Genomic DNA, 14,420 nt, shown 5'->3' with positions numbered 1-14,420 from the left:
GGGTAGAAATGTGCAGAACAATCCAAATGCAGTCGCAACATTTTCCTTCCTTGCTAAACATTGTCAAAATCTTACATTTTCACCAAGAAATCGCCGTTTTGCCAACCCATGAAATATGAGAGAGTAGCCACTGAATGACATTAACTCCCAAAAAAACTCATCTACACGACATGTAGAGAGAGACCTGTGAACGCGCCGAAGATATCTGGGAAATATACTAATTGAAATCAATTAAATATATAATTTGCATTGATAGGTATATCAGTTGCGATCACCTGTTTTACAGATGAGGGCTTTTGGAGGTGTATACTGTGTCACTGGGCCTCTACTAAATAGTACAGTCTCTCTCTCTCTCCCTCTCCCTCTCCCTCTCCCTCTCCCTCTCCCTCTCCCTCTCCCTCTCCCTCTCCCTCTCCCTCTCCCTCTCCCTCTCTCTCTCCCTCTCTCTCTCTCTCTCTCTCTCTCTCTCTCTCTCTCTCTCTCTCTCTCTCTCTCTCTCTCTCTCTCTCTCTCTCTCTCTCTCTCTCTCTCTCTCTTTCTCCCTCTTTCTCCCTCTCGAATCTGTCTTACAAAGACTTGTCGAATTGCTTGTGGACTTAGCTGCCATTTTTGTCGCAGCTGATCAAGGATAACTGGTACCTCCTTCGCGACCTTGGGATTCTTTTGTAAGGTCGCCTAAGAGATCTCTGTTAGATGTAAGAAATAAAAACGACATGTTTCAGACATTTGCAGCTCCCACAAAATGATGCACACAAAAGCGTAGGCAGCAAATTCCATCATCTTAATATAAATCCTTTGATTTCATGAACAGGTTAGACAAATAGTCAGATTAGACAGTGCAAACGGCCCTTATTTGCTGTCCCTTCTAATGCTCCATTAACATTCAAGGTCAACAAGGAATTTATGGCTGCTGTTCTGGCTTCCATGCAAGCTCTGCTGTTATTAGAGGCTAGCTTTAGACACGCTGCTGCCGTGTGTTCAGTTGCATAAGGACGGAGTTACCAACCACGCAAAAATACATCAATATGCCTCCAAAGCAGAAAACTGCTGCAAGATTTCACAGTGACGCAGGAAGAGGAAAAGGGAAAAGCAACATGTGAAAATAAAACCAAACTTGGAGATAAGTATGGCTGCGCTTATAGTGACAGCGACGTCGCGTCAAAACAAATGCATTGCTACCGTCGCGTGCGCTTATAGTGAACACGACGGAGCGACGGCTTGGTCACGAACGCTGGAAGTCGTCATCTCAATTTGATTTTTCCAGTGACTGATAAGCGTAGCCTAATTGGAATTGCACCCAGTGCCACTCTCGAGGCGAGAACCTTAACCATATACTTAAAGAAGCAATCCCGATTTAGATAGTGGACTTTTAAAGTTTAAAACCTGATGACGTCACGGCTTCCAATTGGCCCGCAGGGCGCTGGAGCGTTCAAACGGTGCCATCATGTGAAACCTGGTAGCAGCGCGGTTACCGGCACCCCCTGCAGAGGCCTAGAAAACAAAGAAAAAGGGCTGGGACTGCCGCTTTACCTGTGAAGTCATCCAGTAGTTTTCTAGTTTAGAATATACATTTACAGTAGTTTGAAGAAATATGTATGGGATTGCACCTTTTAGTTACGACTCCTCTCAGTTACTATATCTGCAGAAAGGACTGGGATTTATCCTGAATTTTATAAATAGTCCTCTGTTGGTTATTTGCTGGGTCAGAATGCATCAGCACATCTTCTGTGTTTCAAAACCAAGAATAGTAGTATAAAAAAAGACCAATCGGCCCAATCATTGGCGGAGACCTTGTCTCATTGTTCCAGCTAGTGCCGGAGATCAGATTTCATCACCCTTGTGTAATATTTGACACCATTCCCGCAACACGGCTGCTTAAACAAGTCTGTGGTCTGTTTCAAGCCACCCACTATATTTCTTGCGTTAGGTTCGGTGTGTTTTTATCCTCAGGAATGTAAAAATAAGCCTCATTTTTGTTGGGATAACAGTTCCCCTTCAGAGGGGCAACATACAAGATACATTTGATTTGCGGTAAAGCGAAGGCGCACACTTATTGAACGACTTGCCTACGGTTCTAATTTTATAGTTTAATGCATGTTTTATTGCTTTAGAAACCAGATGACAGATAACATGGAATAAACAATAACACATGAATTAATAACATAGAGGCACGAATACATACGTTTTGTACGGTAATATTGCACCAAAATGGAGAACTAATGCAGGATTTTGTAGTGGGATCTGCTATCGCTTCAGTCAGGATAAAGCACAAGCATTTTTTTTAATGAAAATATTTAGTTTAAGTGACACTTTCACTGTGGCTGCAATTTAAATGGGGCCTAAATCTTTCTCGGCATATGGCAGCCGCTTCACTGCACACAGAGTTGTGTCCTTTGTCATTACTGACTAGCATTGCATAATCACTGAAGTTTGCTGATCTTCAATCCCATCTGCATTTTGCTGGAGACCTCAGTGCTTCATTGCACAACTCTGTCCGTCTCTCAAACATTTTCACGGCTGCAAAAAAGGGCACATTTCCTCTCGGCTTTCAAACATCGCTAACGTTAACAGTGACCGTGAACCAATATTTGTTTTCCTTTGCATGATACAAAAATGAACAAACTAACCACTCGTACTCCTGATCTTAGCTGTATAGGTTTGCAAGGCCAGACAGTGGAGGACCTTTTCTTACCTTAAGGCCTCGTCCATGGTAAGTGCTTGCTCGCTGAAGCGTGCTGACGCTCGCTCATGCTTGGCACTACGCGGAAGCGTAGGTCTTAGCAGATTTTTAAATTCACGCACTTGCCAGAGCGCAGGGCCGGTCACGTGAGCGGTTCGCCCAATGAGGGCAAACCAGCTCCGTGACGTCACTGGCCCGCCCCCGTCCCGCCCCCGTCCCGCCCCCTGACGGCGCGCAGGGCAAGCAACCGCAAGGCCAGGGAAAGCACCCGCTTTCCCTGAGCCTCAGCGCGCCAAGCGAAGAGCCTGGCCGAGGCCTAACAGAGAAGTTTTAGAGCAAACGTGTGCTAATGTCTGCACACCATCAATACACACTTTGGACATAGCTTTGGTTTTTATTAGCACTTTTATTGCATATGCTACGCGGAAGAGAAATACGTTATCAGTCTGTGGAAGCTTCCGAAGTCTGCGGGCCACTATCATCCACAGAGCGAGACATTCCAAAGTATTGAGCAATGCTGCTATATAATGATTGCAGTAAAGATTACCTGCATGTGTTTGCTTTATAGCTTCCAGAACTCTTCCATATCCAGATAAATATTCATAATACACCTATAGAACGTTGAGAGTATTCTTTCTGGAGATGATGGAATGATGTTTTAAACAGTCAATCCAAGTGGCCGTTTGTAAGAGATGTGTGCAGAGGTATGCAATGGAGACCGTTTTTAAGGTGAAATTAAAATAAGGTTTTATTGCGCCTGTCCTTTTTAACACAGCAAAACATATGAAAACAACAAACGCCTATCCCTGTTTAAGGGCTAATTTATTTCTCCAGGGCTGGAGGGATAATCCCATTACCACCCTATTCCCCAAAGTCTCAAGAGATACCTTAAAGCAGGTGGCCCTTCATGTCAGTCTCTGGTAGGTTACTGTGTCCCCTGTGTCCAGGAATAAAGGTCTTTGGGTGTCTTAATCTCAGCAGAGCGTTTCTGCTCAAGACCTCTTTCCTCTTGTCAGCACACTTGTGTACTGAGGAAAATCTCCCTTCCTGTCTCAGAGTCAGGCTTTTTCTGACACCTCTAATCAGCCAGGTGGTGTTGGTTAATTGTCTACCAGCAGCCAACCACCCCACTGCTGGATTAGAGGCACATTTTTGAACAGGGATAAATCCCCTGTTACACTGTTTAAAAAAAATAAAAATATATATCTATATATATATATATATAGATATATATATAGATATATAGATATAGATATACATATTAAATATAAATATATATATATATATATATATATATATATATATATATATTGCCTAAAAGCTGTGTAAACAGCAATGCATTTGCTTATATGGGCTCCATGTGAATGGATATTCCAGGCAAATTCCATGCTAATTTGCATGTCATTTCCCAGAATCCCTTGCTGCAGTGGGAGCACTATTTGTGAGGTGATAATGGTTGAAAGGTAGGGTTGCAGACCTTTCTAAGACATGTGAATGTGCTCACAAGTGTTATTCTTTATTGGCTACATGCTAACGGTGGAGGTTTCTAATTACCTAAGCTGACGATCGATTAGTTCTCCCGTGATCGATCAGCAAAGATCCTGCTCCCTGGGTTCACAAAATAACTGCCTTTCAGTTTCAATCAATCCTTCAGTCAGTGTAACTCAGCAGCTACAATGTATCCTGATATTACTAAGGTATCATCTATTACAGTTTGCAGCTCAAATTGTTGGGAACATTGGCAACAAATGATCACAAACAGAAAAGTGTTGCAAAGATCTTGCACTGCTTGGGAGGTGGGTTAAAGCCTGCTATAGAAATCAAAGGATGCTCCGTATATTAAAACTCATTAAAAAAATGGCATTGAGTTGACAAAAATAAATGTAGGAAATATTGTCTAATATATTATTATCTAATACAACAGAACTGGTAGAATAGGCAAGAATGCTGCAGGCAATTGATTTGGCCATATCATGAGCAGTTTCTACATAGAATTGTTGGTTTTTAATAAAGTAAAAAAAAGAAAGAAAACTACCATTATTTAAGTGTATTTTATGTGGTTCAATAAATCAGGGGTCCTACTTATTTCTGTTATTATCGTAATGATTGCCTTTTTCTTTCATAGTTCTTGCAGACAACCTAAAGTCCAACCCCGGGATTAAATGGCAGTACTTCAGCTCAGAAGAAGGCATTTTTACAGTGTTTCCAGCACACAAGTTCCGATGCAAAAGCAGCTACGAGCACCGCAGCAGGTATATAGTATCCGTGTGTCTGTGCAGAGAATGAGGCGTGACACTCGTTGACAGCCAAAGAGCTATAATGATTATTTTGTTCCTTCTAAACCAGTGGGAATTTACAACATGGCAAAACATATTCACATTTTCCATGCTGTGGCCTTATTTCTCTCCGTTTCATGTGCTTATTTTATCCTTTTTTTCTGTAAACAAACGAAGAACCTTTGAAATAACGGCTCCTTGTACATTGCTATGGTGTCTGTATAAACAAAGTCCATTTATAACATCTGTGTGGTTACCATGTTACCCCCTGAAAAGCCAAGCGTTGTGCTGGGGAAAGTTATTTCCTACTAATAATCTCCTGCTAATCGATGTATAAAAGCAGCGAGGCGTTACAGATGGATATGCTCTGAGGGATCATTACCAATAATTAGATGATGAGCAGTGGTTTCATCTATATAAATATGGCATTATAACCAGATTCAGGACCAAATTAGTTTCATCCTTTTCACGGCTTAACTCCTTCACTCCCAGAGGGGCCAGAAACAAGTAGTTACATAATAAATGAGGTTCAAAAAAGACGTACGTCCATCAAGTTCAACCTGTGCTAAATTTAGACGATAGATACCTTATCCTATATCCGTACTTACAGTATATTGATCCAGAGGAAGTAAACGCACAACCCCAGTGACATCATACAATGGTCTCTCATAAGGGAAAAATAAATTCCTTCCTGACTCAAAGAATTGGCAATCACATTACTCCCTGGTTCAATATTCTTCTATAGAACAGACCGCATTACACGCTGGTACCGTATATAGTGCGCTGCACACTGGTGCCGTATAGTGTACTGCACGCTGGTACCGTATAGTGCGCTGTGCGCTGCGCGCTGGTACCGTATAGTGCGTTACACGCTTGTACCGTATAGTGCGCTGCACGCTGGTACCGTATAGTGCGCTGTGCGCTGCGCGCTGGTACCGTATAGTGCGCTGCACGCTGGTACCGTATAGTGCGCTGCGCGCTGGTTCCGCATAGTGCGCTGCGCGCTGGTTCCGCATAGTGGGCTGCGCGATGGTTCCGCATAGTGGGCTGCGCGCAGGTAAACTGGCGGGCGGTTTGTGTTTGTGAGATGCTCCTCACATCTTACCTGATTTCCATTTTTGCTCATCCTATGTGTGCTCTTGAAGGGATTTCTATACCTCCCACGTTTAGAAGTATTTGTATGCAGCCTGCTCGGTGCTTGGATACAGTCACTCCCGCCCCCTGGGAACATGTTCGCTTAGCAATGTGCGGTACAGAAGTAAAGTGTTGAGCGTTATGTCGTCTGTACCCATTGGATTTGATCACAAAGTACATTTAGTGCATATCCTGCAAGTTATTAGTGTATGCCTGTGGGGGGGCCAATACCAGTCCTCAATGGCCACCAACAGGTCAGGATTTAAGGATATCCCTGCTTCAGCACAGGTGTGCCACCGCTTGAGCCAACTGTGCTGAAGAAGGGATATCCCTAACGGAATGGGACATTTGGTTGCGGCCATTGCGCCATGACCAAATGACCGCCAGCGTTTGGCCGCAGCCTGAATCTCCGCTTCAGCTGGTCCGCCGCTGGGACCTCCGCCGCTGGATGCTCTTACAATAAGGTACGTTTTAGCGGTTAGTATAGGGGGCTAACTGTAGGGGTTTTAGTGGTTAGAGTAAGGGTTTAGGGTAGGGGATTTTAGGTTAAGGGTTACACTTAGGCGCTTAGCCGTGAATCGGCCGGTGGCGACAGGTCCCGGCAGTGGGTTAGTCACGGCGAAGTGGCCACAGCCAAATGTACTAGACCGATCCCTAATACGAGTTGCCCCCTGGTGTACACTAAACGAAATGATTTACTCTCCACACAAACCTTAGCAGAAGAAACCACCACCTGGCAGCATGTCCTCTCTGCGCCATTACTGCTCCGGTCTAACATCTGGTTAAGTCAGGGGTGCGCAAACTGGGGGGCGCAAGATTTTTCAGGGGGGGGGTGCGGCGGTTGCACTTGCCCCGCGCATTTCCCCAAGGCATTTAAATTAAATGCCGGGAGGTCGCGGGAGGCCTCTGCAACTTCACTTACCTTGTCTACGGCGACGTGTCGCCATGCCAACGCATCGTCGCGTAATTCTGCGACATTATTTGACACCGGAGACAAGGTAAGGGATGGGGGGGGGCGTAAGCAGGCAGGGGGCATAGCGGGGAAAGATTGCGCGCCCCTGGGTTAAGGCATTGAATTAGCCCTTATTTTCCAACCACATGTAGCAGCTCTTCTGACAAACTGTTTATGTAGCCAAGTATTGCAGATTAGTCTTAAACAGATTGCTTTTTTTGTCGTCGCCCCCCCTATGCCAGAGCTAGCACATCGTGTGTATGTACACAATTTATCTTCTCGCACCTCCATAGAGTAGCCTGGAGAGGTTTACCTTCCGTTGGAGTGAGCTTTGAGTTGTTTATGCAATGACCTCCCAAAGGCATATATCATTTCTGTGGTGGAGTTTTGTTTCCCCTGCAAACATACAACTTGGTGAATTCCCAGGATTACTACAAGGTGTCAGACAGACACAGTTAATGGTTTGAGTGGCTTCTAGAGCAGTAATAGCAATCCTTGGCTGGGGCACTTGAGACAGGAGTAGCCAAACAAACTTGATGCAGATGGTTTGGTGCCATCACAGAGGCAGAAATGTAGTTGTGATGCATGAGGCATCTCACTGCTTGAATCCTGTCAGCATTCAGTTACTTATTGATTTCAGTTAAACATATCTGAGCTATGTATTATCTAGTTCAGTGGGGTTTTTTTTAACCCATTTCCCCATAATTACACTGTGACATTGTGAGGAACCCCAACCCTCTCTAATAGCGTATCTGAGATCCAATGCATTGTAAGGAACCCCAACCCTCTCTAATAGCGTATCTGAGATCCAATGCATTGTAAGGAACCCCAACCCTCTCTAATAGTGTGTCTGGGATCAGATGCATTGTAAGGAACCCCAACCCTCTCTAATATCGCGTCTGAGATCAGATGCATTGTAAGGAACCCCAACCCTCTCTAATAGCGCGTCCGAGATCAGATGCATTGTAAGGAACCCCAACTCTCAGGCAGATGTTACATGGCGGAACGGGTTTTGAATGGAAAGCTCGGGAAATTCCGGGAAACGGATTTTGACAAGTTTTGCCCAGCTCTATTTACTGCATAATGTGCCTGAAATTAATTTCCCTTGATACGTTTCAAAATGGCAGCTTACAAAGTCAATTAAGCGTAAGACACCACATTGCTTTCAGAGGGCAATGCTGCATCTGAAGGAAACCTCCAGATAATTCATAGCCGGCGCAATTCGCTAATGTTATGAAGCCGTTTTCCCATTCCCACATCAGACTATACGTTTGTGGGAAGTATGAACGCTGTGATTGTACGGTTTGAAACAAAAAGCCCCAGTGCAACATCCAAATGATAAAGTATATAGTTAAATACTTATCTGTGTGTCTTCTCATAAGTATGGGTCATTTAGTTCAACTCTTTGGCCAACACGTAATTGTATTCACACCTTGTGTACTTCACTTGTTGCATAAAACTTCATACTTCTTTTTAAGATGGTATTTTACTAGTAGGCATGTTTCATTCATTTGCTAATAAGCCGAGGGGTGAGGAGGGGGTATGATGCCTTTTATTGGACAAACAAGTAGTTGATATGTTACAAGTTTTCGAACATGTCGGGGTTACCTGGTGAAGGACCCCGAGAGATTTGAAAGCTTCTAATATATCCATTACTTGTAGGTCCAATAACAAGTATCATACCCCCTCCTCCCTCTCCCTCCTTCGTTACTACATGGAAGAAAGGACCAACACGGCGACCCCCCCTTCTTTGCCTAATAAGCAAACAAATGTAGTACAACACTCCTATCTATGGCAGAGCTTCTCCACTCCAGTCCTCAAGACCCCTCAACAGGTCAGGCATTAAGGATATCCCAGCTTCAGCACGGGTGGCTCAATCAGTGGCTCTCGATGACTCCGCCACTGCTTAAGCCACCTATGCTGAAGCAGGGATATCCTTAAAACCTGACCTGCTGGAGGGTGTCCTGAGAACTGGAGATGAGAACCCCTGATTTAGGACATAAACCTTTGTACCGACAGGTTAATAGAGGACAGTATATGTTAATGATGGTGTGTTTATATCATAGTATGTGCTATTTAAATATGAATGACATTTTTATTTAAATCTTTCTAGGCCTGTCTATGTGTCCACCGTCAGACCTCAATCAAAGCACATTGTGGTCATCATGGACCATGGAGCATCGATGACGGACACACAGCTCCAGATTTCCAGAGATGCATCACAAGTTATTTTGAACTCCATTGATGAGCACGATAAGGTGAATATTTTCTGGTATCAAATGTGTCTTTCACTTGTAACGCACTACCAGCTCCTGTCAATCCCTCCCACTTGTAGACAGATGCCCTGAAGAGCTGCAAGGTTACAATGAAAATAAATATCCACGCTGGGCGGCGTACAGAAAAACGTTTAGCAAAAGGCTACATCAGTAGAAAATAGATCATTTTAAATAACTAGTGAGGCAATGACTCTTTAATAAAGGGATCTGTTTGCTAAATAACTAATAAATAAAAGTCCCACGTGTGAGCACGTTCATATATGTCAGACAGGCCTGCAGCCCTGCTTTTCCCCATTATCTCTTGGCATACAGCACTTCCACTGCAGCCAGGGATTCTGGGTAATGACATGCAAATGAGCACACAGTGCCACCTTTTGATTCATGTCCATTTTAACATGGCCCCTAAAAGCTTACGCCTGCCCTATTACACAGCTTTTTAGCAAGATATCTAACAAAATAACTAGGGCAGGTAACATATTAAGGAGTTTGCCCAGTCCGTTGGAATTGTATGTAAAGCATTAGGCATCTGTTCTTAGAATATATTCTGACTTGTTTCCCCTAATATAATTAGATTGTAAGCTCTTCGGGGCAGGGACTCCTTTTCCTTAATGTTACTTTTATGTCTGAAGCACTTCTACCCTTTATGTGTTATTTATTATTTATATGATTGTCACGTATATAGCTGCTGTGAAGCGTTATGTGCATTACTGGCGCTACATAAATAAAGACATGCATACATACATTCATAATACTCCTGTACATTGTACAGTATAGTGGCAATAAAACAATAACATTGTAACATACAAGCATTGTGTGGTGCTAACATGTAGGGAGGAGCCCTGCTTCCTGCTCTTTTGCTTTTGTTGTGGATCTGTACCTCTGAAATCAGAAGATATTCCAATGACTTCTTTCTCTTGCAGATCTCTGTCTTGTCTGTGGCTGAGGATGTAAGGACATGCTCGCTGGACCAGTGTTACAAGTCATTCCTGTCCCCGGCCACCAGTGACACGAAGAGAGAGATGGCTAGCTTTGTTTCGGGTATAAAGTCCTCGGACAGCCCGACTCAGCACGCCCTGGGATTTCAGAAAGCTTTTCAATTGATTAGAAATACAAATAATAGCACCAGGATCCACACAAGTAAGAGTTTTATTGATTTCAGCGTGCAATGCATCTCTACCTCCAGTGAACGCAAACGCCCCAGAAACCAACTAGAAAATGAGAGCAGGAAACGGCGGACCCTAAACCGTATTTTAATATTATGTGTTCTGCGACCCCAAAGGCTGCGTCTATGCAGCAGAAGACCGCGCAGAGGTGTGTGCGCGAGTGACATCACCTGCGTTAAGTGGGAGAGTTTTGTGGACAAGGTAGACGCGCCGTTGGGGGCGTGTATTGGCGTGTCTATGACGTCACAAAGCTGGTTCGCCCTCATTGGGCGAACTGCTCACGTGACCTGCCCGTCGTGCCAAGGAATCCTTTTGAACCGATTCCTCGCGCCCCTCCTGCTGTCGCGCACGCGGTCTATGGGCGTGATCAATACCTTAAGGCACCGTGATCGCACCGCGCACGCCTCCGCGCGGTCTTCAGCAGCATGGACACCGCCTAACCCTTCAGAACAGTGCAGAGCCCTACATGACTAAGCTAGAGGCAGGAATATGTCTCTTTATTACATGGATAATTACAGGATAAAATTTAACAGTCACTGATGTTTTTAAAACTAAAAATGTTAAGCATAACAGATGTTTTTTTTTTTTTGTTTGTTTTTTTTAGGGTGGGGGGGTTTTATTTTGTGGTTCATTTACTTAGTCTGAATAAAAATAAATAAATAAAATAACCTTCAGTTTCCATTAACCTTTTACTGAACATTTGTCCTCGACCCTCTTGTATTTAGTAAACTTGCTGGCAGTTTCACCAAACATAGGAAAGATTCATTTGACTTCCAATGGTTCTCTCACTGGAGGTGGTCCCGATAGAGCAGGGGTGGGCAACTCCAGTCCAAACAGGCCCCAACAGGTCAGGTTTGCCAGATATCCCAACTTCAGCACAGGTGCCTGATTGATCCACCTGTGCTGAAGCAGGGATATCTGGAAAACCTGACCTGTTGGTATCCCTAACTGGTGTTGCCCACCCCTGCTATAGAAAACTAATCCCAGCCACATACAAGCGTTGATTTGCTGTAGAACTGCTACATTAGGTAACACCGTCACTAGTTTTCAGTTTTGTGAGATAGTTCCAGTCCCCCCTCCTCCCCCATCCACAACTTGTATGTATGTATATGCCGCGCTTCACCGCTGTGATACACATGACATAATAATATAACATACACAGTTCTGGAAATAAGCGCTGGAGACATACAAGTAACATTAGGAAGAGAAGTCCCTGCCCCGAAGAGCTTACAATCTAAGTTTTTGTATTTCTTTTTTCAATTCCGGGAAATTACCTAAAATGTTTTCCCCAATGTCTATAAATTCCAAGGTTAGGCCACATGGGCCGCTCGCTGCAAGTCTGTGCAATTACTGTGAAACCGCTGTCCAGGCGAACAGGGAATGCAAATTCCAGCGAGTGCATTCAAATCCAAAACAAACTGATGGATTACTGATCATTTTTTATGAGTGGATAGAAGCTCTGGGCAAATTAAACATTGAAACAAAGGGATATTATTGAGTGCAAACGGGGTGACGTTTTACACTGTACCTAAAGCAGAAGTGGCCAACTCCAGTCTTCAAGGGCCACCAACAGCACAGGCTTTCAAGATATGCTTGCTTCAGCACAGTTGACTGAATCAGTGGCTCGTCATAATAACTGAGCCACTGCTTGAGCCACCTGTGCTGAAGCAGGGATATCCAGAAAACCTGACCTGTTGGTGGCCCTTGAGGACTGGAGTTAGCCACCCCTGCCCTAGTGCATACATATAAAAGGTATATTGTAGAACTGCTTAAAAAGCATCAGAACAGTCACACTCTAAGGCCGCGCTTATAGTCCCGGCAACGGCGCATCGCGTCAAAACATGTTGATTTAATCCGTCACGTGCGCCTATAGTGACCAAAAAAGCTGAAGTCTATGGAAATTGATTTTTTTCGGCGACTGCCATCTGACATCAGTGGCATGTGAGCGGTTCAGCCAATAAGAGCGAACCACTCACGGCCACGCCCCCACCCCCGTTACTCTCTCGTCTCCTACACTATAAGCAGAAATCGCTATTACAACGGCGACGGATCAAGTCCCGCCGTTGCCGGGACTATAAGCGCAGCATAAGCATGAACATTGGATCAGGGATAAAGGAGGAGAATATAGAGTAAATGTAACAAAAAGTACATTTCTTTCATCAATGAAAACATGCGGACGATGGAGTTGTGACATGATTGTGTATGGTGTTGTAGTATCGGCATGTTTGTGCTGTATGATTGTGCATGGTGTTGTAGTATCGGCATGTCTGTGCTGTATGATTGTGCATGGTGTTGTAGTATCGGCATGTCTGTGCTGTATGATTGTGCATGGTGTTGTAGTATCGGCATGGTTGTGCTGTATGATTGTGCATGGTGTTGTAGTATCGGCATGTCTGTGCTGTATGATTGTGCATGGTGTTGTGGTATCGGCATGTCTGTGCTGTATGATTGTGCATGGTGTTGTGGTATCGGCATGTTTGTGCTGTATGATTGTGCATGGTGTTGTAGTATCTGCATGTCTGTGCTGTATGATTGTGCATGGTGTTGTAGTATCGGCATGTCTGTGCTGTATGATTGTGCATGGTGTTGTAGTATCTGCATGTCTGTGCTGTATGATTGTGCATGGTGTTGTGGTATCGGCATGTTTGTGCTGTATGATTGTGCATGGTGTTGTGGTATCGGCATGTCTGTGCTGTATGATTGTGCATGGTGTTGTGGTATCAGCATGTTTGTGCTGTATGATTGTGCATGGTGTTGTGGTATCGGCATGTTTGTGCTGTATGATTGTGCATGGTGTTGTGGTATCGGCATGTCTGTGCTGTATGATTGTGCATGGTGTTGTAGTATCGGCATGTCTGTGCTGTATGATTGTGCATGGTGTTGTGGTATCGGCATGTCTGTGCTGTATGATTGTGCATGGTGTTGTGGTATTAGCATGTCTGTGCTGTATGATTGTGCATGGTGTTGTGGTATCGGCATGTTTGTGCTGTATGATTGTGCATGGTGTTGAGGTATCGGCATGTCTGTGCTGTATGATTGTGCTTGGTGTTGTAGTATTGGCATGGTTGTGCTGTATGATTGTGCATGGTGTTGTGGTATCGGCATGTTTGTGCTGTATGATTGTGCATGGTGTTGTGGTATCGGCATGTCTGTGCTGTATGATTGTGCTTGGTGTTGTGGTATTAGCATGTCTGTGCTGTATGATTGTGCATGGTGTTGTGGTATTAGCATGTCTGTGCTGTATGATTGTGCATGGTGTTGTGGTATTAGCATGTCTGTGCTGTATGATTGTGCATGGTGTTGTGGTATTAGCATGTCTGTGCTGTATGATTGTGCATGGTGTTGTAGTATCTGCATGTCTGTGCTGTATGATTGTGCATGGTGTTGTGGTATCGGCATGTTTGTGCTGTATGATTGTGCATGGTGTTGTGGTATCGGCATGTCTGTGCTGTATGATTGTGCTTGGTGTTGTGGTATCGGCATGTCTGTGCTGTATGATTGTGCATGGTGTTGTGGTATTAGCATGTCTGTGCTGTATGATTGTGCATGGTGTTGTGGTATCGGCATGTCTGTGCTGTATGATTGTGCATGGTGTTGTGGTATCGGCATGTCTGTGCTGTATGATTGTGCATGGTGTTGTGGTATCGGCATGTCTGTGCTGTATGATTGTGCATGGTGTTGTGGTATTAGCATGTCTGTGCTGTATGATTGTGCATGGTGTTGTGGTATCGGCATGTCTGTGCTGTATGATTGTGCATGGTGTTGTGGTATTAGCATGTCTGTGCTGTATGATTGTGCATGGTGTTGTGGTATTAGCATGTCTGTGCTGTATGATTGTGCATGGTGTTGTGGTATCGGCATGTCTGTGCTGTATGATTGTGCATGGTGTTGTGGTATTAGCATGTCTGTGCTGTATGATTGTGCATGGTGTTGTGGTAT

General features: G+C 44.3%; 1 protein-coding gene across 1 annotated transcript in view; it reads left to right on the top strand.

Moving 5' to 3' along the window:
- CACHD1 (cache domain containing 1) overlaps positions 1–14,420 on the top strand; it is a 126,133-nt gene that overhangs the window by 77,643 nt on the left and 34,070 nt on the right. Inside the window, exons 5-7 of the mRNA XM_075615905.1 lie at positions 4,806–4,932; positions 9,156–9,300; positions 10,239–10,455. Coding sequence (XP_075472020.1) covers positions 4,806–4,932; positions 9,156–9,300; positions 10,239–10,455 — 489 coding nt within the window. The remainder of the gene's footprint in view (positions 1–4,805; positions 4,933–9,155; positions 9,301–10,238; positions 10,456–14,420) is intronic.

Source organism: Ascaphus truei, chromosome 10 (assembly GCF_040206685.1).
Source record: "Ascaphus truei isolate aAscTru1 chromosome 10, aAscTru1.hap1, whole genome shotgun sequence".
Classification (NCBI taxonomy): Eukaryota; Metazoa; Chordata; class Amphibia; order Anura; family Ascaphidae; genus Ascaphus; species Ascaphus truei.
Note: the sequence above shows the minus strand (reverse complement) of the source record. Positions and strands in the feature narration are given on the sequence as shown.